This window comes from Canis lupus, chromosome 21 (assembly GCF_011100685.1).
Source record: "Canis lupus familiaris isolate Mischka breed German Shepherd chromosome 21, alternate assembly UU_Cfam_GSD_1.0, whole genome shotgun sequence".
NCBI classification, from domain to species: domain Eukaryota; kingdom Metazoa; phylum Chordata; class Mammalia; order Carnivora; family Canidae; genus Canis; species Canis lupus.
In genome coordinates this window covers 30,953,172-30,980,311 of record NC_049242.1, presented here as the reverse complement: position 1 = coordinate 30,980,311, position 27,140 = coordinate 30,953,172, and the positions used below count along the sequence as shown (strand labels likewise).

Below are 27,140 nucleotides of genomic sequence, written 5' to 3'. Positions count from 1 at the left end.
TGCTAGAACTCATACAGCAATTCGGTAGCGTGGCAGGATACAAAATCAATGCCCAGAAGTCAGTGGCATTTCTATACACTAACAATGAGACTGAAGAAAGAGAAATTAAGGAGTCAATCCCATTTACAATTGCACCCAAAAGCATAAGATACCTAGGAATAAACCTAACCAAAGATGTAAAGGATCTATACCCTCAAAACTATAGAACACTTCTTAAAGAAATTGAGGAAGACACAAAGAGATGGAAAAATATTCCATGCTCATGGATTGGCAGAATTAATATTGTGAAAATGTCAATGTTACCCAGGGCAATATACACGTTTAATGCAATCCCTATCAAAATACCATGGACTTTCTTCAGAGAGTTAGAACAAATTATTTTAAGATTTGTGTGGAATCAGAAAAGACCCCGAATAGCCAGGGGAATTTTAAAAAAGAAAACCATATCTGGGGGCATCACAATGCCAGATTTCAGGTTGTACTACAAAGCTGTGGTCATCAAGACAGTGTGGTACTGGCACAAAAACAGACACATAGATCAGTGGAACAGAATAGAGAATCCAGAAGTGGACCCTGAACTTTATGGGCAACTAATATTCGATAAAGGAGGAAAGACTATCCATTGGAAGAAAGACAGTCTCTTCAACAAATGGTGCTGGGAAAATTGGACATCCACATGCAGAAGAATGAAACTAGACCACTCTCTTTCACCATACACAAAGGTAAGCAACTTTACTAAACCATATGATCAAATTGGTTTTTTTAAATTGACGTTATTAATGATAATTGATCAAATAATTCTCCATACCATGTTTATAAAAGGTCACAAGAATGAAAAAAGTATAGTTTTCAAAGATTTTTTTAAATCTCTGGCAAGAATAGACAAATAATGCAAGACAATGCAGTGAGAAATGATGAGGTAGAGGTGGTAGATTAGTGCTGTTTAATCTGCACACGGAAAACTAGACAAAGTATATTGAAAAACTGACTTTTTTTTTTTGCTGGAGAAAATAATCTGCCAATTCTCCAAGGCTCTTTTTGATTTCTTCTATCTTAGTGACTGTCTTCAGCAAAGAGACAATAGTCATAGGCCCAAAGGAAAAAAAAAAAGAAATCTACACCATCATAAAATGGGGAGGTATGCCATTAGCAGAATAAGACTCAAGAGTTTTAGTTCATAATAAAGTTAAATTAAATACCATGATTTATAGATTAATTAAATCTTTTTTATTATTAGATGTTTGGTATTTGGATTAAGGAAGTTGATACTTTTGATCTACTCTACACTTACAGATGACACTAAAAATGAAGGCTCCATCTTAAAAGTATGAAGTTTTACAACACTGAAAATGCTCCAAAGCAGCATGATAATCTTTTATTAAAGCGCAGTTTTGGAAGTCTGATAGTGATTGAGAGCAATTAAAAGTCCTCCAAGGGATCCTTGGATGGCTCAGTGGTTGAGCGCCTGCCTTCCGCCCAGGATATGATCCTGGAGTCCCGGGATCGAGTCCCACATCAGGCTCCCTGCATGGAGCCTGCTTCCCCCTCTGCCTATGTCTCTGCCTCTCTCTCTCACTGTCTCTCATTAATAAATAAATGAAATCCTTTTTTTAAAAAAGAAAGCCCTCCAAATCTGAGGTTCTATGGACCTATGTTTAGCATGTAGACTTCTTCCTGAAACAACAAAGTATGAGAGCAGCAAATCAGACGCAGGTGACAGAGTTCCTCCTCCTGGGACTCTCTGATGACCCCCACACTCAGAAGCTCCTATTTATTTTATTCCTGGGTGTCTACCTGGTTACTGTGCTTGCAAATCTGCTTCTCATGCACCTTGTTCAGGCTGACTCTCGGCTTCACAAACCCATGTATTTTTTCCTCTGCAACTTATCTTTGGCTGACCTCTGTTTTTCTACCAACATCGTTCCTCAGGCCCTGGTCCATCTGCTATCCAGGAAAAAGATAATTTCATTCACATGATGTGCAGCTCAGCTTTTACTCTTCCTCATTTTTGGGGGTACACAGTGTGCCTTTCTGGCGGTGATGTCCTATGATCGATATGTGGCCATCTGCAACCATTTGCATTACTCTAGCATCATGACTTGGTGGGTGTGTATTCAGCTGGCTGCAGGATCATGGACCAGTGGCATTTTGGTGTCTGTGGTAGATACCACTTTTATGCTAAGGCTACCCTATCAAGACAGCAATAGCATTGCTCATTTCTTTTGTGAGGCCCCTGCACTGTTGATGCTGGCATCCACAGACACCCACACTTCAGAGATGGCCATTTTCCTCATGGGTGTTGTGATTCTCCTCATACCTGTATCCCTAATTCTGGTATCCTATGGCCACATCATAGTGATTGTATTCAGGATGAAGTCAGCCATTGGTAGGTGCAAGGAATTCTCTACCTGTGGTTCCCACCTCATGGTGGTCTTCCTCTTTTATGGGCCAGCAATTTTCACTTACATGACCCCAAAGTGTTCCAAAGAACAGGAAAAACTTGTGTCTGTGTTCTATGCAATGGTGACACCCACAGTCAATCCTCTTATCTTAGCTTGAGGAACAAGGATGTGAAGGGAGCTCTGAGGAAAGTGGCCAGAAAGAATTTCCCATGCATGCTTGAAATCTGCCACTGACTGTGAGACTTTAGCTCCATGCATATAAAATTTGCTGAGTAATTTTCCTCAGGAAGATTGGAATATGGTAAGATCCTCATCCTGGGACTTTGTTGAGACCTATCCTCCATCCTTCATCCAACACTTCTTTTGTAAAAGAAGAAGGATAATAATTCATGGACCAATAGGAGGAGGGTTTGCTTCCTTCTTGTTGGTTTTTTGGCACCTAAGAGTTTGGAAATCCTGTAAAAACATTTACATTTTATAAACTCTGGAGTCTGTAAAATCTATCTTTTTTTTTTTAGCATGTTATGTATTGAAATCAATCTATCCCAGATCCTACTCTAATTCTTTTATCTCTTTGTATTTCTGAATCTCTTTGCAACATTAAATAATAAATAAATTGACAAACACTACTTAATCACTTAGGTGAGCAAAGTGCTACGTGTGTGCTTACTGGCACATGCATTCTGTATATGTATTTGAAGTGGGTAGTGAAGAGCGTGGGTACAATGAAGACGTATATATGGTTTCTGCTGTCCTTCTTACACTCTTATTAGGGACATGGATATTTTATCTATCAGATAAGAGTAAAGACTGTATTTTGGAAACTAAGAACAAATAGTGACATTCCAGGGCTAGCAAGAATGATGAAAATGCTGATACTAAGCCTGGGCCTGAAGGACAACTAGGACTTGGAGATGGGAGGTATATATAGAAAGCATAAGACAGTAGTTGTGGACTTAGGTGTGTGGAGGCAAGAAAGCCACAGAAATAAATATTTCAGGTTCATTCTGTACCTACTTTCTGATTACCTATTACTATATTAAAAAACAATCAAGGATAACCTCCCCATCTGAAGATACTTATTTTAATTCTGTCTACAAAGTCCTCTTTCCTGTGTAAGGTAACATATTTATAGGTCCTGTGGTTAGGACATGGACATATTTAGGGAACCATTATTCTGCCTACCACATAAGGACAAGTAAAATGAATGTGAAGGAGTGATTAAAGTTTGGCTAAAATTGGAGATTATAAATGTTTAATGGTGCCAATACAGTTAGTTGTGTGATTGCCTTCATTGAAACAGAACCTCATGATCTATCTTTTAATATGCAAATTCTTATAGTGATAATTAGAATGTGCTGCCTTTCTAGGTCCTTGGTACAGGAGAGCTGAAGGATACACAGTGTGGGAGACTGAACTGGTTGATACCTCTATGGTACACAGAGAGTTATTTATAGAGTTTGTGGAGAAAACATGCCTATGCAGTAGATGTGATTTTACTCTGTTAATTATCAATAAATTCTTATGAATAGTTTACACAAAGCTATGGTGCCCACATCCCAAGCCTGCTATTTTTCAAGAGTCCAGAGTTGGTCTATATTCACTGGAAAAAATCCTCAAGATGGGCTACTGCACTGGTTGAGTGATAGGCAGATTTATAAGGACAATTGATATCATCTAGTGACAATATGATTACATAAAAATCTAGTAAACAAAGAATCTTGGATTATTTACCTGTTAACTAGATATTTGTCCACTTAACTTATGATCATTACACTCTTTCTGTCAAACAACTCTCAGATCCAACATGACTAATTTGAGGCAGAGTCCATGTGGAGTAGTCCTTCTCCAGATGAGCCACAGACTAATTACAGTTGCAGAGGAAGAAGTCCTCATCTGCCAACCTAATAGTACTTGGGTACTTTATAAGCCAGTGGAAGTTTTTAAGTATTGCTTTATTATTTCTTTTCTTCACTGGAATATAAATTCCACAGGGAAAGAAATCACCTATTATATTCAGCACTGTGTCAAAATGTGTTGAAATTTTGAGTTCCAAAAAAATGAGTGAAGAATGAAAAAAAATTCTACTATTTATTTTCGCCATCATCAAAACTTTATTTTGAAAGGAGAAAGATCTTGGAAAGTTGCAGCCAGAGATTTTGGACAAATAGAAAGTGTGAAGGAGGAGATCATAAAAAGATATGGATGAAGAAGTTCAAGAAAAGTTAAAATAAAGAATGGTGAGTTGTAGTGTTGTTAGTACAACAATTGTAAACTTTCCCAATCTATGTAATCTAGCAGCATCCTCGGATACATCGGTCCCACAGAATCCTGGGCCTAGAGAAGTTCTCCTTTATCACTCATGTTCTTTCATTCAGAAACAGACCCTCCTAAGTCCAAAATCCTAGTTGGTATATCATGGCTCTTAGAATAAGTAGGGACCAAAACGCATGGGAGGAATTTTTTTTTCTTTCCTTTGTCCTTGCATTCCATCCCTTAGGTTTGCATCTCACTCAGTCAGAGTTTCTGAGGGCCCAGAGTCCTGTGGAGGACTTGCCTCAGTGTAGCCTTCACTTCACTATTCCTTAAACTGTAGATGATTGGCTTCAACATGAGAGTCACCACGGTGTAGGAAAGGGACAGCAGTCTCTTGGTCAGGAGAGGTGTTGGATAGGGATAGGAAGTATGTGAAGATGGCAGTGCTGTAGAAGAGGGAGACAACCAGGAGGTGGGAGGAACAGGTAGAGAAGGCCTTACGTTTCCCCTCAGCTGAGGGCATCCTGAAAATGGAGAGGATGCGGACATAGTACTCTAGGATCAGCAAGAAAAGGAAGAGGATAAATAGGACAGTGGGTGTCAGAGCCTCCAGTTCAGAGAGGAATCAGCACAGACCAGTGCAATGACAGGGGGGCTGTCACAGAAAAAGTGGTTCACTCTGTTGGGGGCACAAAAAGGGAAGCTAAAAACCCATGTGGTTTGCACAGTGGCCACTGGTAATCCTGAGAACCAAGAGGCAGCTGCTAGCTGGGCACAGGCTCTGTGATTCATAATGACTGGGTAACGCAAAGGGTCACAGATGGCCACATAGCGGTCATATGCCATTGTGGCCAGGAGACAGCACTCAGCAGCCCCAACGAAGAAGAAGAAATACATCTGAGTGGCAAGCCAAGGAAGGAGATGGTTGCGTCTTGGATGATCAGAGTATCCAGCATCTTGGGCACAATGACTAAGTTGAAGCCTATCTCCAAGAAGGACAAGTTCCTGAGGAAGCAGTACATAGGATTTTGTAGAGCGGAGTCAGCTGTAGTGACCAGAATGATAACATTGCCCATTAGAGTAACCAAGTAAATAGTCAAAAAAAAAAAAAAAAAAAAGAGAAAGAGCAGAGCGTGGAGCTCAAAGGACAAAGTTAAAAAGCTCACAGGAACAAACTCACTGACAATCGTCCAGTTTCCCCACGTCATTCTTCTGCCCAGGATTTCACTGGACATTCATGTTCCAGGAAGGCAGAAGTTTCCATATGTTATTTAGACCTCTATTACACTCTTAGAAAGAAAATCCTAATGGACTCATTCTCCACCTTCATTATTCTAGTTGTTGCAAATCAGAAGCTGTACCTTCCAAAATGTAAAAAACAAACAAACAAACAAACAAAAAATAAAACAAAAAAAAGACAAGACAAAACAAAACAAAACAAATGCTGGTCTATGGGATTCACAATTTTTGGGAAGAATAGTAACCTATTTTTTTTTTCAGACTGAAATGAAGCACACCATATATATCTATACATCATCCCTTGACTTTTCTTTACTCTATAGATAATGTTCAGTATCACATCTTCATTTATGGACTCCTACTCTCTTTCTTCACAGTCATTGGTACTAAAAAAGAAGCCAGGTCAAACATTCCTGAAGAGAGGGTTCTCAAGCACAATGAAAGGTGGTGAGGTCAGCCATCATATGATTTCTGCAAAATGAAAGGGCAGGAAAGAGAAAATCAAGGAAAGTGAACCAGCAGTTACCAATGATCCCTGAGAGGAGACCTGAATATGTCCTAACCTCAAGCAGCCCACACTCACGATGATTTTAGTAGATGCCAGGAGGAAAACCTATTCAGTCATCATTGTATCTTGCGCAACTAGCAGAATGCTTAACTCCAAGTGCTTGGTAATTAATGTAGTCTAACGTTTTATTTTTATAGTTTGATGATGCTATACAGTCTATATATTTAAGCTTACAGTTAAGTAAAACCTCTGAATGTATGTGTGTTTGCGTTGTGCATATTATTGGTGTACATTCAGTTTTGTCTTCCAATATATATTTATTTTAAATGTTTTGCTATGTTCTGAGAAGATATTTTAAAAGCTTTGTTATAAAATCTCTGTCACTCACTATGCCACAGATGTCCATTTCCCTCAAATATTTAATCAAGATGTTTCCTAGGACAGAGCCTTGACTCTGGGGCAGATCACTTAAGCCATATCCCAAAATGAGTTGGCATCAATTTTTTTTAAATTTTTTATTTATTTGTGATAGTCACACACAGAGAGAGAGAGAGAGGCAGAGACATAGGCAGAGGGAGAAGCAGGCTCCATGCCGGGAGCCTGACGTGGGATTCGATCCCGGGTCTCCAGGATCGCGCCCTGGTCCAAAGGCAGGCACTAAACCGCTGCGCCACCCAGGGATCCCGGCATCAATTTTTTAATCTCTAACTTTTTGGGCTATTTAGCAAGGTGATCTATTTTTTTTTTCTATCGGTGACTTTAAATCATTTCATACATTGATTGTGTACCAATAAACAGTTATATGTACTGTTACATGGAATATATCTTAATGTAATAACAAATATCTCAGGAAAGTGTTCATTGAATGCCTTAGTGAAAGGCCGATAAACCATATCAAATGCTCATTCTTTTAATCTAAGATCTAATGTCAACTTCCTTGTGAAGCTTTTTCTATCTCCAACCCCAATCAGGTTAGGTTACTTTCTCCATTGTGTACTCCATAGTATATTTTTTAAGAGAGAGAGAGAAAGCGCTCGCGAGTGGGTGAGGGATAGAGGGGAAGAGAGAAAGAGAATCTTAAGCCATCTCCATTCCATGCTCAGCAAGGAGCCCAATGCCAGGCTTAACAGAGGGCTCAGTCTCAGAACCCTGACATCATGACCTGGGACACAATCGAGTCAGAAGCTTAACTGACTGAGCGCCTACGTGCCCTATTCCTCATAGCATTTTAAAATATCCTTATTGTAATAATGGTTTTATCAGAGTTATTTTTATATTTGTCCTCTCCTACAAATTGTATATTCCTTGAAGACACAAACCAAATGATATACATCATTCTATCCATATTATATTGCCTGCTGCTTATGAAGTAACAATAAATGTTTGTTGAATTACTAACATTTATCTTAACAACATCAGTTAATTGACTTAACATGCTAATATTTATCTTTAAAAAGTAATGAAGTTCTTATTCATGAAATTCTTAGTGAATCCATGATGGAGTCATCACTATTATTTTTTAAGTGTTTGTTAAAAAATTTAAACATTGTCTCTACCAACAAACAAATGCTTTAAATTATCATCTGCTAAGAGATGTGGAAATAAATGTACAATTGTAAAACATGGCACAAATTTAAAATCTCCTTGTTATTATCATAAATATTATTATAATCTTTATAGTTTCAAAAAGACTCTAAATCAAACCTTTTGGTAAAGCAGTAGATAGAAAAGAATCCAATAAAGTGTAGCTGAAACCCATGATAGTTGAAACAAGAGGAACACCATATAAAAAAAAGTCTAGGACAGAATAATTCTTGGGCAAAAAGTTCAGATGTTATCAAAGAAAATCTCACCTAAAGAAGCAGAGATGACTTTCCCTTTTCTTTCAAACCACATCCTGCAGAGAGTCTCCACACTAAGTCCAATGAAGATGAATAAAGGGATGGGCAGAGGCTCAAATCCGCACTTACTTGGCTTCACTTTTCTCCTGTCCCCTGAAACAGCCCCTTGATGCTTCTTAGGGTCCTAGGGCTACACAAAAAACAACTTGCCCCCCTCCCACAGTTGTAATTCCATATTTTCCATCATCTGTCTTGATCCTTCTCCAACCATCCTTTTATATTGCCTTCTTTTGTTCTAGCCTTTCTTGTTTTTCTATTCCATCTTTCTCTTTGGTTTTTTAATTTTGATATGTTTTCCTCTCCTAAGCAAGGAAGAGATGGTGGAGGGTTTGTTGCTAGGATGATATTCTGAAGAACTAATCTTCCTGTAGCTGCATGCATGCAATTGTGGTTATCAAGAGGTTATGGATGAAGTATAATTCAGCTGCTTTTTTTTACTACTGGTCTTGCAAGCACAGAGCCTCAGATAAATGGAGTTGTGTTTGCAGCCATCAGAGTAGGAGAGAATCCTATGAAAAGGGAACTTATGCAGAAACTTAGCTGAGGTAGTCTGGTCAGCTACACTACTACCCAGAGTATCTCTTTTCTGAGGTAACATCTTAGAGATCCCACACACTGTTTGAACAAGAAAGAACTAGGTAACATACTTAAGAAAACTTTGTGAAACTGGAGGGTAGGGTGTGTCTAGGTGGTGCAGTGTGTTGAGCTTCTAACTCTGGTTTCAGCTCAGGTGGTGATTTCAGGATTGTGGGATGGAGTTTGGTCTTGGGCTCCCTGCTCAGTAGGCAGTCTGCTTAAGATTGTCCCCTTCACCATCTGCCCCTCTGCATCCCTCTCTCTCTCTCTCTCATAAATAAATAAATAAATAAATAAATAAATAAATAAATAAATAAATAAAGAACTTTGTGAAACTCTCACATAAATAATAGTTTGAGGCCACATAGTTATAAGGCATGGACCCTAGAGTCATAAAATCAGAGTTAAAGTACTGATTATTTTTTAGCTGTGAGAAACAGAGCTACTGACATGACATTTTCTGAATTATAGTTTTTCTCAACTATAAAATGACTATTATTATGAGTGCCTGAAACATGTGAAATGAGATAATACATATGTAAATGCTTCGAATATTCTTTTTTTTTTTTATTGGTGTTCAATTTACTAACATACAGAATAACACCCAGTGCCCGTCACCCATTCACTCCCACTATTCTAAAGCCCAGCACATACATTATCATTGTTTTCTATCCTTTCCCAGATTAGTTAAGTCTTATAAAACTACATGTATTTTTGATTTTTTTTTCATGTTTTTTTTTGTCAAGTCTTATAAAACTACATGTTTTTTTGTTTGAGAACTCTGATGTCCCTTCTTATTTCCTAGAAATGTGTCAGAGAATTTATTTTCATGGTAATAAACCATCCTCCTCTCTACAAACGAGTTCACATCTGTGCTCTGTCCACTTTGCTCTTTACTTACCTCTTGTGATATTTGTATCACATTCCAGAGAATCTCTGGTCTGTGTTAGCCACTCTAGAGTACCCTGAGACTCTGTCCAAATGAGCAAGTCCAGGGGAGTCCTAAAATATGACTATTTCTGTGCAAATCCTTTCATAAAAGCCCTGAATGTATCTGTGCCAGTCATTTCAAAGGTACTCTCAGTTCTTATTGCTGGTGAACTCTGGGCTTCCACCTTGTCACATTCTCAAAGAAGCTTTGTCCATGGTTGTGCCAGACACCCTGGGTAAAACCTAAACTGTGGCTGAGTCAGTCACTGTAAAGGAGCTCTGAGCTGGGCAATCACTCTAGAGGAGTGTCAATCACTCTAGAGGATTCCAGGCTGAGTCTCAGGACTATTTCTGGTCCCTGCTGTTTACTGTAAGGGAATGATTCTCCCAATGCTTCCTCTTCCTCAAGTCAAGTCATAAGTTCACTTTCTGACAGGTGTGAGTTTTGAGGAATTCCTAAAAGTGCAGAAATTCATAAAGATTCTGCAATCTCATAAATGGAGGAGATCTTTGCTGCAGCTCCAACTTTTTCTGCACTCATGAGGCTACAAGAGCAAAGGGGGAAAAAAACCCCACCTTAGCAGTCTGTCTATTTTCCAAGGTTTGCAGCAGAGAGAGATTAGAAGAACATGCTAGCATTCTTTTTTCCCCTCGGCTTTATTGAGACAAAATTGACATCTAACATTGTGTAAATTTAAGGTGTGTAATGTGATGATTCGATGAATGTATTTATATTCAACTAATTAGCACAATAGTTAACATATCTATTACTGCACATAATTACCTTTTTGTATATGTGTATGGTGAAAACACTTAAAATCTACTCTTTTAGCAATTTTAAAGTATATAATACAATATTGTTAATGATAGTCACTATGTTGTACTTTTGATCCCCAGAACTTATTCATCTTATAACTGAGTTTGTACACTCTGACGAATATTACTCTACCCCAGCCCGCAATATCCACTATTCCACTCTCCTTTTCTTTGATTCCACATATAAGTGAGAGTCCACAAATAAGTGAGATCGAACAGTATTTGTCTTTCTCTGTCTGACTTATTTCACTTAGCATAATGCCCTTGAGGTCCATCCATGTCGTCAAAATGGCAGTATTTCCTTCTTTGTTATGGCTGATTAATATCTCATTGTATGTATCTATACAAATGCCACATTTTCTTTATCCATTCATCTGTAAATGGGCACTTAGGTTGTTCCCACGTCTTGGCTGTTGTGAAAAATGCTACAATGAACTTGGAAGTGCAAGCATCTCTTTAAGTCAGTGATTTCACTTGTATCATGTCAGTATCCTTTTACATCTCCCCTCCGTTTTGATTCTCATTGGGTTGGTTCTTTGGGAGTGTTTCTAGCCTGGGCTCAGAAGTTTTCAGGCATGGAGAGGAGAACTCATTAATTATTGTCTAAGCCAACTGAAGAATATTAATGAAAACCACAAACAATCGGTTGGGGATGCTGTTGGTTGGGGAGCTAATAACTCCTGGTTAAGATGAAAAGAAGAAAGTCTGACCAGCAGTCTCAGAATGCTAACCTTTCTGGAAAAAGAATTGATGTTGAAGGAGTAAAATTATGTCTATGCTTTGAGATAAAATTTCCCCAAGCTGATTCTAATGTACATCTGAACGTTTCTTATAGTTCTTCTGAAACAAAAATTTTATTGCATGTTTCTAACTGAAACTGGTAACCATATCTGACTTCATTATTGTTTGCTTAGTATTTAGCATTGAGTTTGCATGGTGCCTGCAAATATGTACTTGAATTTTTGTACAAGCCATATTTAAAATACTGACCTCTGCATCATCCTTCCCCTATATGACCTGAGATTTTCCATTTTAATTAATTAGGATGACACGTTCATCTTGAAGTTTGCCATAGGGAAGTGTACCATATTTCCAAAAAAAGTGATAATAAAGGTGACTCAGTGGATAAAAAAGAATAGCTATTTATTCTTTCCCTTGATAACCTTTCTCTTTGTCTGGTATATAATATAATTTCCTGTTCCCATATTTACTTGGGATTATAATCAAAAGTAGTGGGAGAAGAGAAATAGCTACATGACTTCTCTCTGCCATTCTTCCTCTCATCCTTTCTCTTCTCAAATGCTGCATACTTGCATTTGAGAGGAAAAATTGTATTACCGGCTCCAATGGCCAATGAGCAAATGCACAAGATCCACTTGAATGTTTATTCATTCATTCATTTAACAAATAATTCTTGGATACCTAACATGATCCAGGCACTAAAGTTTCAGTAGGAAATTTTGTAAACATTGTTCCTGGCCTCATAGAACTTACAGTTTAGGTGGGAAGACAAATATTAAAGAACCATATAAAAATGTGAAACTAGGGATCCCTGGGTGGCGCAGCGGTTTGGGGCCTGCCTTTGGCCCAGGGCGCGATCCTGGAGACCCGGGATCGAATCCCACGTCGGGCTCCCGGTGCATGGAGCTTGCTTCTCCCAATGCCTATGTCTCTGCCTCTCTCTCTCTTTCTCTCTCTCTCCGTGTGTCTATTATAAATAAATAAAAAATTTTAAAAAATGTGAAACTATAACTGTGATGGATATGTTATTAGAAGAAAATGATGTAGCTGCAAAAATAGTACCACCATTTTCCATTTTCTTGGATGTAATTGAGTAGGAACTTGGATTACAAATTAATAATGTTATGAGCAGCAATCCCAAAGTTTCATCCATGTCTTTGCCTAAGACAAAAGCCTTTCAAATATAAATTAATCATCATGAGCTATTTTCTCAGTCCCAGAAATCTCAAAGGGGCCCCTGTATAAATGGGAGATGAAGTAAAGGTACTATCATTGCCCTATATAATGATTTGTGTTTTTTTAAATAATAAATTTATTTTTTATTGGTGTTCAATTTGCCAACATACAGAATAACACCCAGTGCTCATCCCGTCAAGTGCCCCTCTCAGTGCCCATCACCCATTCACCCCCACCCCACGTCCTTCTCCCCTTCCACCACCCCCAGTTCATTTCCCAGAGTTAGGAGTCTTTATGTTGTCTCCTTTTCTGATATTTCCTACCCATTTCTTCTCCCTTCCCTTCTATTCCCTTTCACTATTATTTATATTCCCCAAATGAATGAGAACATATAATGTTTGTCCTTCTCCAATTGACTCATTTCATTCAGCATAATACCCTCCAGTTCCATCCACATTGAAGCCAATGGTGGGAATTCTGAGTCCATTGTGAAAAAGAAAGATGCCTTTATGAATTAAAAAAGAAAATATTTGTTTCATACTTCTGAGTTTAATTCCATTGTGTCTGATGATCAATGTTTTTGGATTTGTGTGTTTGATTCAAACTACTCCTCTGGAAAAATAAATGTATCATAACTCACACTGCTGGGTAGATGTTGAACTTGGAGAGATTGTGGTATGTTGAACTGAGCTCAAGATTTAGAGTTTCAGCAGTTATTTTTTCAATGACCATTTTTTAATGTTCTGATTAAAGACTTGGAGGTTTTTCTTGACCCAAATGCTCCAATGATAAAAAGCACTTCTAAAGGGCAGACTGTAGTAGACACTGTTGAAGTTTCTCCTCAATCTTCCTCAGTCACGTTGACTAGCTCTGAGCATCCATTGTCAGTTTCTGCAAGCTTTACTTCTAATACCTTGTACCTGAGAACTTCAGGTTCTCAGTGCCCTAGGGCACTGGGAGACAGTGGTGCCTGGGAGTTTTAATTCCCCCTCTTCCCTACCCCCACAGTCTGCCAATAGCCCGTGGATGAGTGAAAGGGAAATACAAAGGCCTACTTCTTATGGATGAAGCCGAACAAACTAAGCTTTATTTATGCTCTGGAGTTTCCTGCTGGATCAAGCTGAGTCTGGGATTGCACCCCAAATTATATTTTTGCTTAGCTTCTTCTCCATTCCAACTCTACTTTGGTCATTCATTTAATTACTTATCCTTAATAACTCATTTGCACTTGAGTCCTTGGCTCCATATCCAGTTCTGGGATAACCTGATGAAAGTGGCTGGTCCCAAGGCAAGATCAGTTACTGCAAGTTTGGGAAGATGTTTCCCCAAATGATAAAAAGAGATTCATAACTGGGATGTGAAGGAAAAGGCTTGACCTTTCTAAAAAAAAATCTCTTTCATAACTCTCTTATGGATCTCCTCCAGACTTTCAGAACACCTACACTCTACTACAGGAATTGGCTTTGTTCTAGAATCCCCTCCCTTGAGCACATGCAATCCACCATCAAGTTCTATCAATCCTTCCTCTAAAAATTATTTAAAAGTAATTTCTACTGATACTTGATAAATTACACTCTCTATTCCAAGTCACCAGCATTTCTCAATTGGATCATCCATTCATTTATTCATCTTTCATACACTATTGAAAAATTGGAGAGTAAGTTCATTATAATGTAAAGTTTGTATCAGGTAAAGCAAACCAGAATAGATAAAGTGATAACTTTCAACACTGAAGTAAATGTCATAAGACCTTGGCACTTCTTAGCTGTTTTAAAGAAATTTTAAAAGTATGCCTTTACTTGAGGTTCCATTCACAAAGAGAAGCATCTCTTGTTTTGTGTAGCTTTTGGATCCTGGAAAGTGTCACTGACTCTCATGACCAGATAAGGGCTGCTCCATCTGGTTCAGAGCATCACACCATCTGCATTACCTCAGCACCACATACCCATATACTAAATAAGCCATTATTAACATTTTCATTCTATTGTTACTATGTATGTTTAATACTTACTCTAGCAACCTCTATCACTGAACTGCATGTCTGAGCAGTCTATGTTGTCTCTCTAAGTACTACCTGTGTTTCTGTTAATCCTCTGGCTTCAGATTTGCATATATTCGGGGTGGTCTGCCCTAACCCTATTTTCCCATAGTATTTTCAGTGCAGAGTTTTTAGAACATAAGTTTTTCAGGAATGCTCATGTCATATAAAACATAAATACTTGGGCAGCTTTCATTTTCAGAGTTACAGGTACATTGGGGGAAGACAAACATGTAAAAGCAAGTAAAGCATAGTATATATAAAATTTAACTTATCTGTTGATAAAATTGGAATAGATACATGTAGGAAATAATAATTTTTACAATTGCACCCAAAAGCATAAGATACCTAGGAATAAACCTAACCAAAGATGTAAAGGATCTATACCCTCAAAACTATAGAACACTTCTGAAAGAAATTGAGGAAGACACAAAGAGATGGAAAACTATTCCATGCTCATGGATTGGCAGAATTAATATTGTGAAAATGTCAATGTTACCCAGGGCAATATACACGTTTAATGCAATCCCTATCAAAATACCATGGACTTTCTTCAGAGAGTTAGAACAAATTATTTTAAGATTTGTGTGGAATCTGAAAAGACCCCGAATAGCCAGGGGAATTTTAAAAAAGAAAACCATAGCTGGGGGCATCACAATGCCAGATTTCAGGTTGTACAACAAAGCTGTGGTCATCAAGACAGTGTGGTACTGGCACAAAAACAGACACAGAGATCAGTAGAACAGAATAGAGAACCCAGAAGTGGACCCTGAACTTTATGGTCAACTAATATTCGATAAAGGAGGAAACACTATCCATTGGAAGAAAGACAGTCTCTTCAATAAATGGTGCTGGGAAAATTGGACATCCACATGCAGAAGAATGAAACTAGACCACTCTCTTTCACCATACACAAAGATAAACTCAAAATGGATGAAATATCTAAATGTGAGACAAGATTCCATCAAAATCCTAGAGAAGAACACAGGCAGCACCCTTTTTGAACTCGGCCACAGTAACTTCTTGCAAGATACATCCACGAAGGCAAAAGAAACAAAAGCAAAAATGAACTATTGGGACTTGATAAGATAAGAAGCTTTTGCACAGCAAAGGATACAGTCAACAAAACTAAAAGACAACCTACAGAATGGGAGAAAATATTTGCAAATGACATATCAGATAAAGGGCTAGTTTCCAAGATTTATAAAGAACTTATTAAACTCAACACCAAAGAAACAAACAATCCAATCATGAAATGGGCAAAAGACAGGAAGAGAAATCTCACAGAGGAAGACATAGACATGGCCAACATGCATATGAGAAAATGCTCTGCATCACTTGCCATCAGGGAAATACAAATCAAAACCACAATGAGATACCACCTCACACCGGTGAGAATGGGGCATATTAACAAGGCAAGAAACAACAAATGTTGGAGGGGATGCGGAGAAAAGGGAACCCTCTTACACTGTTGGTGGGAATGTGAACTGGTGCAGCCACTCTGGAAAACTGTGTGGAGGTTCCTCAAAGAGTTAAAAATAGACCTGCCCTACGACCCAGCAATTGCACTGTTGGGGATTTACCCCAAAGATACAGATGCAGTGAAACGCCGGGACACCTGCACCCCGATGTTTATAGCAGCAATGGCCACGATAGCCAAACTGTGGAAGGAGCCTCGGTGTCCAACGAAAGATGAATGGATAAAGAAGATGTGGTTTATGTATACAATGGAATATTACTCAGCTATTAGAAATGACAAATACCCACCATTTGCTTCAACGTGGATGGAACTGGAGGGTATTATGCTGAGTGAAGTAAGTCAGTCGGAGAAGGACAAACATTATATGTTCCCATTCATTTGGGGAATATAAATAATAGCGAAAGGGAATATAAGGGAAGGGAGAAGAAATGTGTGGGAAATATCAGAAAGGGAGACAGAACGTAAAGACTGCTAACTCTGGGAAATGAACTAGTGGTGGTAGAAGGGGAGGAGGGCGGGGGGTGGGAGTGAATGGGTGACGGGCACTGGGGGTTATTCTGTATGTTAATAAATTGAACACCAATAAAAAATAAATTAAAAAAAATAAAAAAATAAAAATTAAAAAAAATAAATAAAAATAAATAAAAAAATAAAAAAATATATGCTACTTGAGGGTTCGAAAGGTGAGATGGATCTGTCTAAAATAAAGATGGAAAGAACCTTTCCAGTAGAGAAAACAGAGTATCAAACATCACCAGCTGCTAATCAACTAAACTATTATCTCAGAAGCCTCAATGAAACTCACAATTTTCTCTAATTTACTCAATTATTTTTCCATATTCTTCAAAATTTATTTCCTTCACGTTAAAATTTAAGATTTTTTTTACCTATTAGTTAAGGAAAATTTCAAATGTTTGATAACAAATCTTATTGATGTAGCTGTGAGGAAACAAGAACCCTTGTAAACTGCTGGTGGGAATGTAAAATGGTACAATCAGTTTGGAGGGAAGTTTGCCAATATATAACATAATGTTACACATATTTACCCTTTGCCTAATTTCTAGATTTCCATTTGTCAGATATACTGGCAAAAATATGAAAATGCTGATACATAAAGCTATTTTTATAGCAAGATTTGTAATTGTAAAGACTTGTGAAGTAAGCTATGGTATACCTAGAAAAAGAGTACTATGAAATTATAAAAAGAATAAGAAATATTTTTGTGGTTAAAGAAGAGCTATGTTGAAGTTAGCTAGATCCATTTTAAATTTGATGAAAACAGAATCACAATAGAAATTTATAATATTATTCCAATGAAGTTTGAGAATCTGAATATGGGATAGAGAGGGAGCCCATGAAACCTCATCTCATTCTTCCTGGAAAAGACAGAGTAAGGAATAAAATAATTGTAGGTTATAAAGGTGTAAGTATGGGAATTATCAATACATTTTTCTATATTCATACCCATACCAGTGAGCTTCAAAGAACTGCTTCAAGGCCATGTAAACCGAAGTAAAGACAGTGATGAAAGTTGTACATTGGGAGGGGTCATAGAATTTTCTATCTGATAAATGGAGTTAGATCTGCCCAAAGGAAGAGAAAGTGACATGATGATTTTTACTGATTTTGCCCTATATTAAATGTATTCCCACATTAGGATTATAAGCAGCTTCATGCTGTTCATAATGTGGACACAGGAATGCAAATATCTGGAATTACTTGGCACAAAATTGTGAAATACTAATACAAAATTATTTTATTTTTCATAAAATAAGCCTACAATGAGTACAGAAGTCTTTCAGGTGGTATCAATAGTTCTAATCTACTTCTGTGCTCTCTTCCCCTCACTGAGTTTTCCAGTGGTTATTTTAGCAGCTGGATTTCATCCCAACAGAGATGGGAAGAGAATCAGAAGAAGCCCAGATAGGAAACTGATTGCTCCCCATTCAGTACACTTTATTGTCACTTCTCAATGCCTATGGGATGCAGTTTCTAAGGCCTAAAGCCTTGTGGACAGTCGGGCCAAGGGCATTCTTCACTTCATCATTTCTCAGGCTATAAATGATGGGGTTCAACATGGGAGTCACAACAGTGTAGGACAATGACAGCAGCTTTTTGCTTTCAGGAGAATTATTGGATTTAGGCCGGAAGTAGGTGAGGCTTAAAGATACATAGAACAGGGACACAACAAGGAGGTGAGAGGAGCATGTAGAGAAGGCTTTATGCTTCCCTTTAGCTGATGGAATTTTGAGGATGGCAGCAGCAATGCGAGTGTAAGAGCACAGGATCAGCAAGCAGGGTGTCATGATGACCAGAATGGTTCCAACAATTGCATAAATCTCAAACAGTGTTGTGTCTGCACAGACCAGCCTTAGCACAGGTGGGCTGTCACAGAAGAAGTGGTTCACCTTGTTGGTGCCACAGAATGGAAAACTGAAGAGCCACGTGGTCTGCACAGTAGCAACAGGAAAGCCTGGTAACCAAGAAGCGACAGTCAATTTGGCACGTGTCCTTTGGTTCATGATGACTGGGTAGTGCAAGGGACTGCAGATGGCTACATAGCGGTCATATGCCATGGTGGCCAGGAGGAAGCATTCATCAACTCCAAAGAAGAAGAAGAAATACATCTGTGTGGCACAGCCAAGAAAGGAGATGGTTGTGTCCCAGGCAAGCAGGGTCCCCAGCATCTTGGGCACAATGACTAGGTTGAAGCCAATCTCCAAGAAGGACAGTTTCCTGAGGAAGAAGTACATGGGACTGTGCAGCATGGGGTCAGCTAAAGTAACCAGAATGATGAGAGTGTTTCCCATCAGGGTGACCAGGTAGATGATTAGGAATGTCAGGAAGAGTAACAATTGTATTTCAGTAGGTAGAGAAGAGAAGCTCATGAGGATAAATTCCTCAACTCTTGTCCAGTTTCCTCCAGCCATAGAAATGAATCCCAGCTGTGGTCTTGGAGAGAGATTCTTGATTGTAAGTGTCAGAATCTGGTTTTGTTTTTCAGACTCCCTTTTAGTGTAAGGAAAGAGGCAAGGTCAGGATTTCAGTTGGAAGAGGAAGGGCCTTGTGTTGTCTAAGAATAAAGACACTAGGAAGAATGGCCAGAGCCTGAGTCTGGAATGTGTAATAGTTCATTACTTCCTACTGTTACTCTTTTTTATGACATATATTCTGCCTTTTTTTTTTACCATATTTGTGAAAACAAACAAGACTATATCTACTCACACCCATTTACTACTGCACACTTAATAACTTTGTGGTGGGGTTGATGTGTACTCTCCCATGTTCACTGTGGCATTATTCACCATAGCTAAGTCATGGAAACAACTTAAATGTATTGATGGATGAATGGATACAATGGAATATTACTCAGCCACTAGAAACGACAAATATCCACCATTTGCATTGATGTGGATGGAATGGAGGGTATTAAACTGAGTGAAATAAGTCAATTGGAGAAGGACAAACATTACATGGTCTCATTCATTTGGGGAATATAAGAAATAGTGAAAGGGAATAAAGGGGGAAGGAGAAAAAGTGAGTGGGAAATGTCGGAGAGGGAGACAGAACATAAGAGACTCCTAACACTGGGAAACGAACAAGGGGTGGTAGAAAGGGAGGTGGGCGGGGCGTTGGAGTGACTGGGTGACAGGCACTGAGGGGGCAATTGATGGGATAAGCACTGGGTGTTATTCTATATGTTGGAAAATTGAACACCAATACAAATAAATTAAAAAATAAAATATTACATTATATCCATACATAGAAAAACTGAAGCTATATTCATATAAATGCCACAATCTTAGTACTGTGATGATAAATGTTTCAAATTTCTTCTTTGTATTTCATATATACCACATTATTCATCTTGATGATGTATTATTTTGTATGGAGATAAACAATATATTATTGAGAATACAATACTTTTGTAACTCAAACAACTCTTTCTTTAGGTTTCTTTCTTTCTTTTTTTTTTTGAAGTACACTCTATGCCAAACATGGGGTTTGAATTTATGACCCCGAGATCAAGAGCACATGCTCTCCCGACTGAGCCACCCAAGTGCCCCTGTAACTCAAAATGAACTCTTAAAATGTTTAAATACAAATGATAAACTTGGAATGGTATTTGTAGTTATTCAACAACAAATTGAAAACTTCTAGTGATTTGTAAAGAAGTCATACACCTCATTAAAGAAAACCATTATCTCAGGATGCCTGGGTGGCTCAGTGGTTAAACGTCTGCCTTCAGCTCAGGGTGTGATCCTGGAGTCCCAGGATTTAGTCCCACCTCAGGCTCCCTATATGGAGCCTGCTTCTCCCTCTGCCTATTCTCTCTCTCTCTCTGTATCTCTCGTGAATAAATAAATAAAATCTTTTTTAAAAACCCATTATCTCTGGCCACAAAAACTAGAGGCCACAAAGATTCAGTTTGCCAATAATGCCAATAAGGAAGAAGCATATAGGGATGCCTGGGTGGCTCCGTGGTTAAGACTCTGCCTTAGGCTCAGGGAGTGACCCTGGAGTTCCAGGATGGAGTCCCACATCGGGGTCCCTACATAGAGCTTCTACCTCTGCTTGTGTCTCTGCCTCTCTTTTTCTGTGTCTCTAATGAATAAATAAATAAAATCTTTTTTTATAAATTTATTTTTTATTGGATTCAATTTGTCAACATACAGAATAACACCCAGTGCTCAGCCCGCCAAGTGCCCACCTCAGTGCCCGTCACCCAGTCACCCCCACCCCCCGCCCACTTCCGCTTCCCCCACCCCTAGTTGTTTCCCAGTTACCAGTCTTTCATGTTCTGTCTCTCTTACTTTATATTTTTTTTAAAAAAGGAAGAAGCATATAAAGTAATTCAATTTTCCCAGTAGTAGAAAGAAATAAAAATTAAACAATTCTGTGAATAACACAGAAATTCAGTTTCTCACATCAAACTTAGAAGAGTGAAAATAATCATAAAGCTCAATGCTAAGGAGAGGGATAGTATAGATTTGGCTGTAAATCAACATATTTTTTTTCTAAAAAACAACAGTTGGATTTTCTGCAAGACACACAATACAAACACAGAACAGTTCTTAGCTCTTACCTTTTGCCTCCTCATCATCCAGGTACCTTGATCTCCACCAATGCTGAGTCTCTTATCATTTATTGATAACTACTTTGCTTCATGGTTCTACACCAGAGGTCAACAAAGTTTTTCTGTAAAGGGCCAGATATAAAATATTTTAGGCTTTGTGGATCATGTATTCTCTGTGGCAGCTGCTCAATATCTAAACAAATGCATGCGCACTCTCTCTCTCTCTCTCTCTCTCTCTCTCTCTCACACACACACTTAAAATACCTAATCCACAGGTAAACAAATAGGCATTGGGCATACATACTAATATTCACAATACCCAAACAAATGAGCATACCTGAATTCTAATAAAATAGATTTATAGTCATCAAAATTTGAATTTCAAGTAATTTTCAGATGTTATACACTATTCTTTTTGATTTATTTCACCACTTAATAAATGTAAAAGTCCAGGGACACCTGAGTGGTTTAGTGGGTTAAGAGTCTGCCTTCAATGTAGACCAAACCCCACATCGACTCCCTGCTCTGCAGGGAGCTTGCTTCTCCCTCTCCCTCTGCCTACAATTCCCCCTGCTTATGTTTTATCTCTGTCAAATAAATAAGTGAAATGTTTAAAAACATTTTAGCTCTGCGCCATGTAAAACAGGGGACTAGTTGGATTTTTCCCATGAGTTATATTTGACCAATCTCTGCTCTAATGGCTCTGCATATAACATCATCTGGGTTTGTTCATGCCACCTTTTCTACCTAGCAAGCTTCTTCCTTCCCATTGTCAAAACTCAGATACGTTTCCAAATAGGCTTATCCCTGGGTCTTTTTTAAATACTTGTTATTCAGTATGTTTTAATTAGCTATGAATACCAGAATTTCCCAGTTTAATCTACAAGGTCCTTCTGGCCAGAAACTGCTCACTATGTACAGGCATAAGAGGAAATTGAGGGGATCCCTGGGTGGCGCAGCGGTTTGGCGCCTGCCTTTGGCCCAGGGCGCGATCCTGGAGACCCGGGATCGAATCCCACATCAGGCTCCTGGTGCATGGAGCCTGCTTCTCCCTCTGCCTATGTCTCTGCCTCTCTCTCTCTCTCTCTGTGACTATCATAAATAAATAAATAAAAATTAAAAAAAAGAGGAAATTGAGGTCTAGGGAAGAGATAAACTGATGAGATCTTACCAGTATGGATGCAGGAATAGAATGAGGTGTCCCTCCAAACCTTGCCAAACTTGGTCCAGGTGTACATCTGAACGTGTAGAAGAGACCTTGACTGACCTGGTCCTTGGAGGGAGGCTTACGTGTACCCACTAGGGAGATCTGTCATGTTCAGCTCTGCCTGACACCCATACTTAATGCCTGACCTTGACTATTTGAAGAGCTCTGGTTCTGCTGTCAGAAGAACCAGAAGAAGAACCAGAGAAGTCTTATTCTCTATCCTGGAGGAGCCATTAATGGCTGGACCTGAAGCCAGGTCCCCACTGCCTTCTTTGTCAGGCCCAAGTGAGCCAATTACTTGGGTTGGCCATACTCCCAGTCCTGAATTCGGAGAGTTATTACCAGCTGTGTATTTTTTGTACTCAGGGCCAGCTGAAGGGCTGGCATCTGTATTTCCCCCCAGGTATAATTGGGTTCACCTTGGCTCCTCTTCCTTCCCTTCCTCAAGGGTACATGAGCTTTCTTGGATCCACTGTCCTTTGGGGCCCTAAGGAATATCAGATGCCAATAGGATAAAGTTCACAGAACAAAATCCATACTCTAGGAATGCAGCATTGTGTAGAGAAAAGCAAAAAAGTTTGGATTCTGAGCGACTTCAGTTTAATTCAGGCACTGCATCTCTCTGATTTGTGTCGCTTAGCAATTTTGTTAAGCTCTCTAAATTTCACTTTCTATATTGATAAGACAAAGACAACATGTTGATTTTATAGCATTGATATGATTAGATGGATATATTATTAGCTTTAATGTTAATAAATTATACAACAGCATGTGTATTCATATCTTCTATGAATATAATGTCACAACAGCCTTTCATATAGCCAATAATTTTTTATCAGCAAATATGTATTGAGTGGTAACTGCATGCTGGGAATTGTTGTAGACTCTGAGAAAGAGAAATGGACAAAACAAAATCTCTATGCTCCTAAAGTTTTCATTGGAATGGGGATGCCAGGCATTGAACAAATAAACATTAAGCATATAAGAATAAGCAGTTGCAAAAAAACAAGATCCAGGTGGTAAGAAATAAGAAACTGCTGAGAAAAGGGACTCAGTCAAGTAGACTGCCTTTATTATTTTTTTAGACTTCCTATAATATAACATGTTTTTGTTGGTATATTTTTGTTTTGCTTTTGTTGTTTTTGCTAATACTAGGCTTGGTAAGGAAGATGAAAAAACTGAAGATGTATCCCTTGTCCAAAGACTGATCAAGTGAATTGAGGCTGTTTGTTTTTGAGTGGGCCAGTGAGCAAAATAAGATAGAGATAGTGGTACAAGCAAGAAATATTAGGCAAAAAAGATTAAACTTTTGTTGTAGCACAAGTTTTACCATTAAAATTATGAGAAAATTATCTTAATTCTATCAATAGGGAGTTGATTAAAAATAAAAAATTACAGAGACTCCACTGGAATACCATGTAACTGAATATATTACACTGATGTGGAATAAACTCACAGATAGTATTTATTTGAAAAAGAAAGGTGAAATGTACTATACACACATCACACAAATTTTATATGTATATTTCATAGAGATGAATATGCACACAGGTATACAAAATATGTAAATAGTACATTTCTGTTAAGACACAAGAAATATTTTTGTATATTTTTTATTGGAGTTCAATTTGCCAACATATAGCATAACACCCAGTGCTCATCCTGCCAGGTGCCCCCCTCAGTGCCCGTCACCCAGTCACCCCAACCCCCCGCCCAACTCCCCTTCAACTACCCCTTGTTAATTTCCCAGAATAAGGAGTCTCTCATGTTCTGTCCCCCTCACTGATATTTTCACTCATTTTCTCTCCTTTCCGTTTATTCCCTTCCACTAATTTTTATATTCCCCAAAATGAATGAGACCATATAATGTTTGTCCTTTTCCTACTGACTTATTTCACTTAGCATAATACCCTCCAGGGCCATCCACGATGAATCAAAGGATGGGTATTTGTCATTTCTAATCACTGAGTAATACTCCATTGTATACATAGACCACATCTTCTTTATCCATTCATCTTTCGATGAACACCGAGGCTCCTTCCGCAGTTTGGCTATTGTGGACATTGCTGCTAGAAACATCAGGGTGCAGGTGTCCCGGCGTTTCACTGCATCAGTATCTTCGAGGTAAATCCCCAGCAGTGCAATTGCTGGGTCATAGGGCAGATCTATTTTAACTCTCTGAGGAATCTCCACACAGTATTCCAGAGTGGTTGTACCATTCACATTCCGACCAACAGTGCAAGAGGGTTCCCTTTTCTCCGCATCCTCTCCAACATTTGTGGTTTCCTGCCTTGTTAATTTTCCCCACTCTCTCTGGTGTGAGGTGGTATCTCATTGTGGTTTTGATTTAATTTCTCTGATGGCAAGTGAAGCGGAGCATTTACTCATGTGCGTCTTGGCCATGTCTATGTCTTCTTCCGCGAAATTTCTGTTTATGTCTTTTGCCCATTTCATGATTGGATTGTTTGTTTCTTTGTTGGTGAGTTTAATAAGTTCTTTATAGACCTTGGATACTAGCCCTTTATCTGATAGTTCATTTGCAAATATCTTCTCCCATTCTGTAGGTTGTCTTTTCGTTTTGTTGACTGTTTCTTTTGCTGCGCAGAAGCTTTTAATCTTGATGAAGTCCCAATACTTCATTTTTGCTTTTGTTTCTCTTGCCTTCATGGGTGTATCTTACAAGAAGTTGCTGTGGCCAAGTTCAAAAAGGGTGTTGCCTGTGTTCTCCTCTAGGATTTTGATGGAATCTTGTCTCACATTAAGATATTTCATCCATTTTGAGTTTATCTTTAGGTATGGTGTAGGAGAATGGTCTAGTTTCACTCTTCTGCATGTGGATGTCCAATTTTCCCAGCACCTGTATTGAGGATACTATTTTCTGGTGGATGGTCTTTCCTGCTTTGTGGAATATTAGTCGATCATAAAGTTGAGGGTCTACTTCTGGATTCTCTATTCTGCTCCATTGATCTATGTGTCTGTTTTTGTGCCAGTACCACACTGTCCTGATGGTCACAGCTTTGTAGTAAACCTGAAATCTGGCATTGTGATGGTCCCAGCTATGGTTTTCTTTTTTAATATTCCCTGGTTATTCGGGGTCTTTTCTGATTCCACACAGAAATCTGATTCCTGATTGCTGAGGCTAGGACTTCTAGTACTATGTTGAATAGCAGTGGTGAGAGTGGACATCCCTGTCTTGTTCCTGATCTTAGGGGAAAGGCTCCAAGTGCTTCCCCGTTGAGAATGATATTTGCTGTGGGCTTTTCATAGATGGCTTTTAAGATGCTGAGGAATGTTCCCTCTATCCCTAGGATAGATCAGGAATGGATGGATTGATCAGGAATGGATGCTGTATTTTGTCAAATGCTTTCTCTGCATCTAATGAGGGGAACATATGGTTCTTTTTTTTTTTCTCTTGTTGATAAGATATAACATTGATTGCTTTAGGAGTATTGACCAGCCTTGCATCCTGGGGATAAAACCCACTTGGTCATGGTGAATAATCTTCTTAATGTATTGTTGGATCCTATTTGCCAGTACCTTGTTGAAAATTATTGCATCCATGTTCATTAGGGTTATTGGTCTGTAATTCTCTTTTTTGGTGGGGTCTTTGGTATTGGAATTAAGGTGAAGCTGGCCTGATAGATCGAGTTTGGAAGTACATCATCCCTTTCTATCTTTCAGAACAGCCTTAGTAGAATAGTTATTGTTTATTCTTTAAGCATTTGACAGAATTCCCCTGGGAAGCAATCTGGCCCTGGACTTTGTGTTTTGGGAGGTTTTTGATGACTGCTTCAATTTCCTCTCTGGTTATTGGCTAACAGTAAATAACCAACAGGTTATTTCTTCCTGTTCCAGTTTTGGTAGTCCGTAGTTTTCCAGAAATGCATCCATTTCTTGTAGATTGCCTAATTGATTGTTGTATAGCTGCTCATAATATGTTTTAAAAATCGTTTGAAAAAAAGATAGTTTGTATTTCTTTGGTATTGGTTGTGATCTCTTCTTTATCATTCATGATTTTATTAATTAGAGTCTCTTCTCTTGCTTTTAATAAGGCTGGCTAATGGTTTATCTATCTTATTAATTCTTTCAAAGAACCAACTCTGGTTTAGTTTTCTGTTCTACAGTTCTTCTGGTCTCTATTTCATTGAGTTCTGCTCAAATCTCTCAAATCTTTATTATCTCTCTTCTTCTACTAGGTGTAGGATCTATTTTCTGTTCTTTCTCCAGTTCCTTTAGGTGTAAGGTTAGCTTGTGTATTTGAGTTCTTTCCAACGTTTTAAGGGATGCTTGTATTGTGATGTATTTCCCCCTTAGGACTGCTTTTGCTGTATCCCAAAGATTTTGAATGGTTGTATCTTCATTATCATTAGTTTCCATGAATCTTTTTAATTCTTTTCTAATTTCCTAGTGGACCCTTTCATCTTTCGTGGATGGTCTTTAACCTCCACGTGTTTGAATTTTCTAAATTTCTTCTTGTGATTGAGTTCAAGTTTCAAAGCATTATGATCTGAAAATATGCAGGGGAGAATTCTAATCTTTTGGTATTGGTTAAGACCTGATTTGTGACCCAGTATGTGGTCTATTCTGGAGAAAGTTTCATGTACGCTTGAGAAGAATGTGTATTCAGTTGCTTTTGGATGTAAAGTTCTGTAAATATCTGTGGAATCCATCTGGTCCAGTGTATCCTTTAAAGCTCTTGTTTCTTTGGAGATGTTGTGCTTAGAAGATCTGTCATTTGCAGAAGGCGCCCTGTTGAAGTCTCCCAGTATATGTGTATTTTAATCTAAGTATAT

The 27,140-nt window shown here is 38.4% G+C and overlaps 1 protein-coding gene and 3 pseudogenes across 1 annotated transcript; 2 read left to right on the top strand and 2 right to left on the bottom strand.

Moving 5' to 3' along the window:
- Positions 1-1,650: 1,650 nt before the first annotated feature.
- On the top strand, positions 1,651-2,636 carry LOC119864896 (annotated as a pseudogene).
- cOR2D10P (cOR2D10P olfactory receptor family 2 subfamily D pseudogene) lies at positions 1,926-2,016 on the top strand (annotated as a pseudogene).
- On the bottom strand, positions 4,835-5,833 carry OR10A53P (olfactory receptor family 10 subfamily A member 53, pseudogene; annotated as a pseudogene).
- Positions 18,040-18,993, bottom strand: OR10A5E (olfactory receptor family 10 subfamily A member 5E). Its single transcript, NM_001388742.1, has one exon. The coding sequence runs from the start codon at positions 18,991-18,993 to the stop codon at positions 18,040-18,042; it is 954 nt and encodes a 317-aa protein (NP_001375671.1).
- Positions 18,994-27,140: the final 8,147 nt, after the last annotated feature.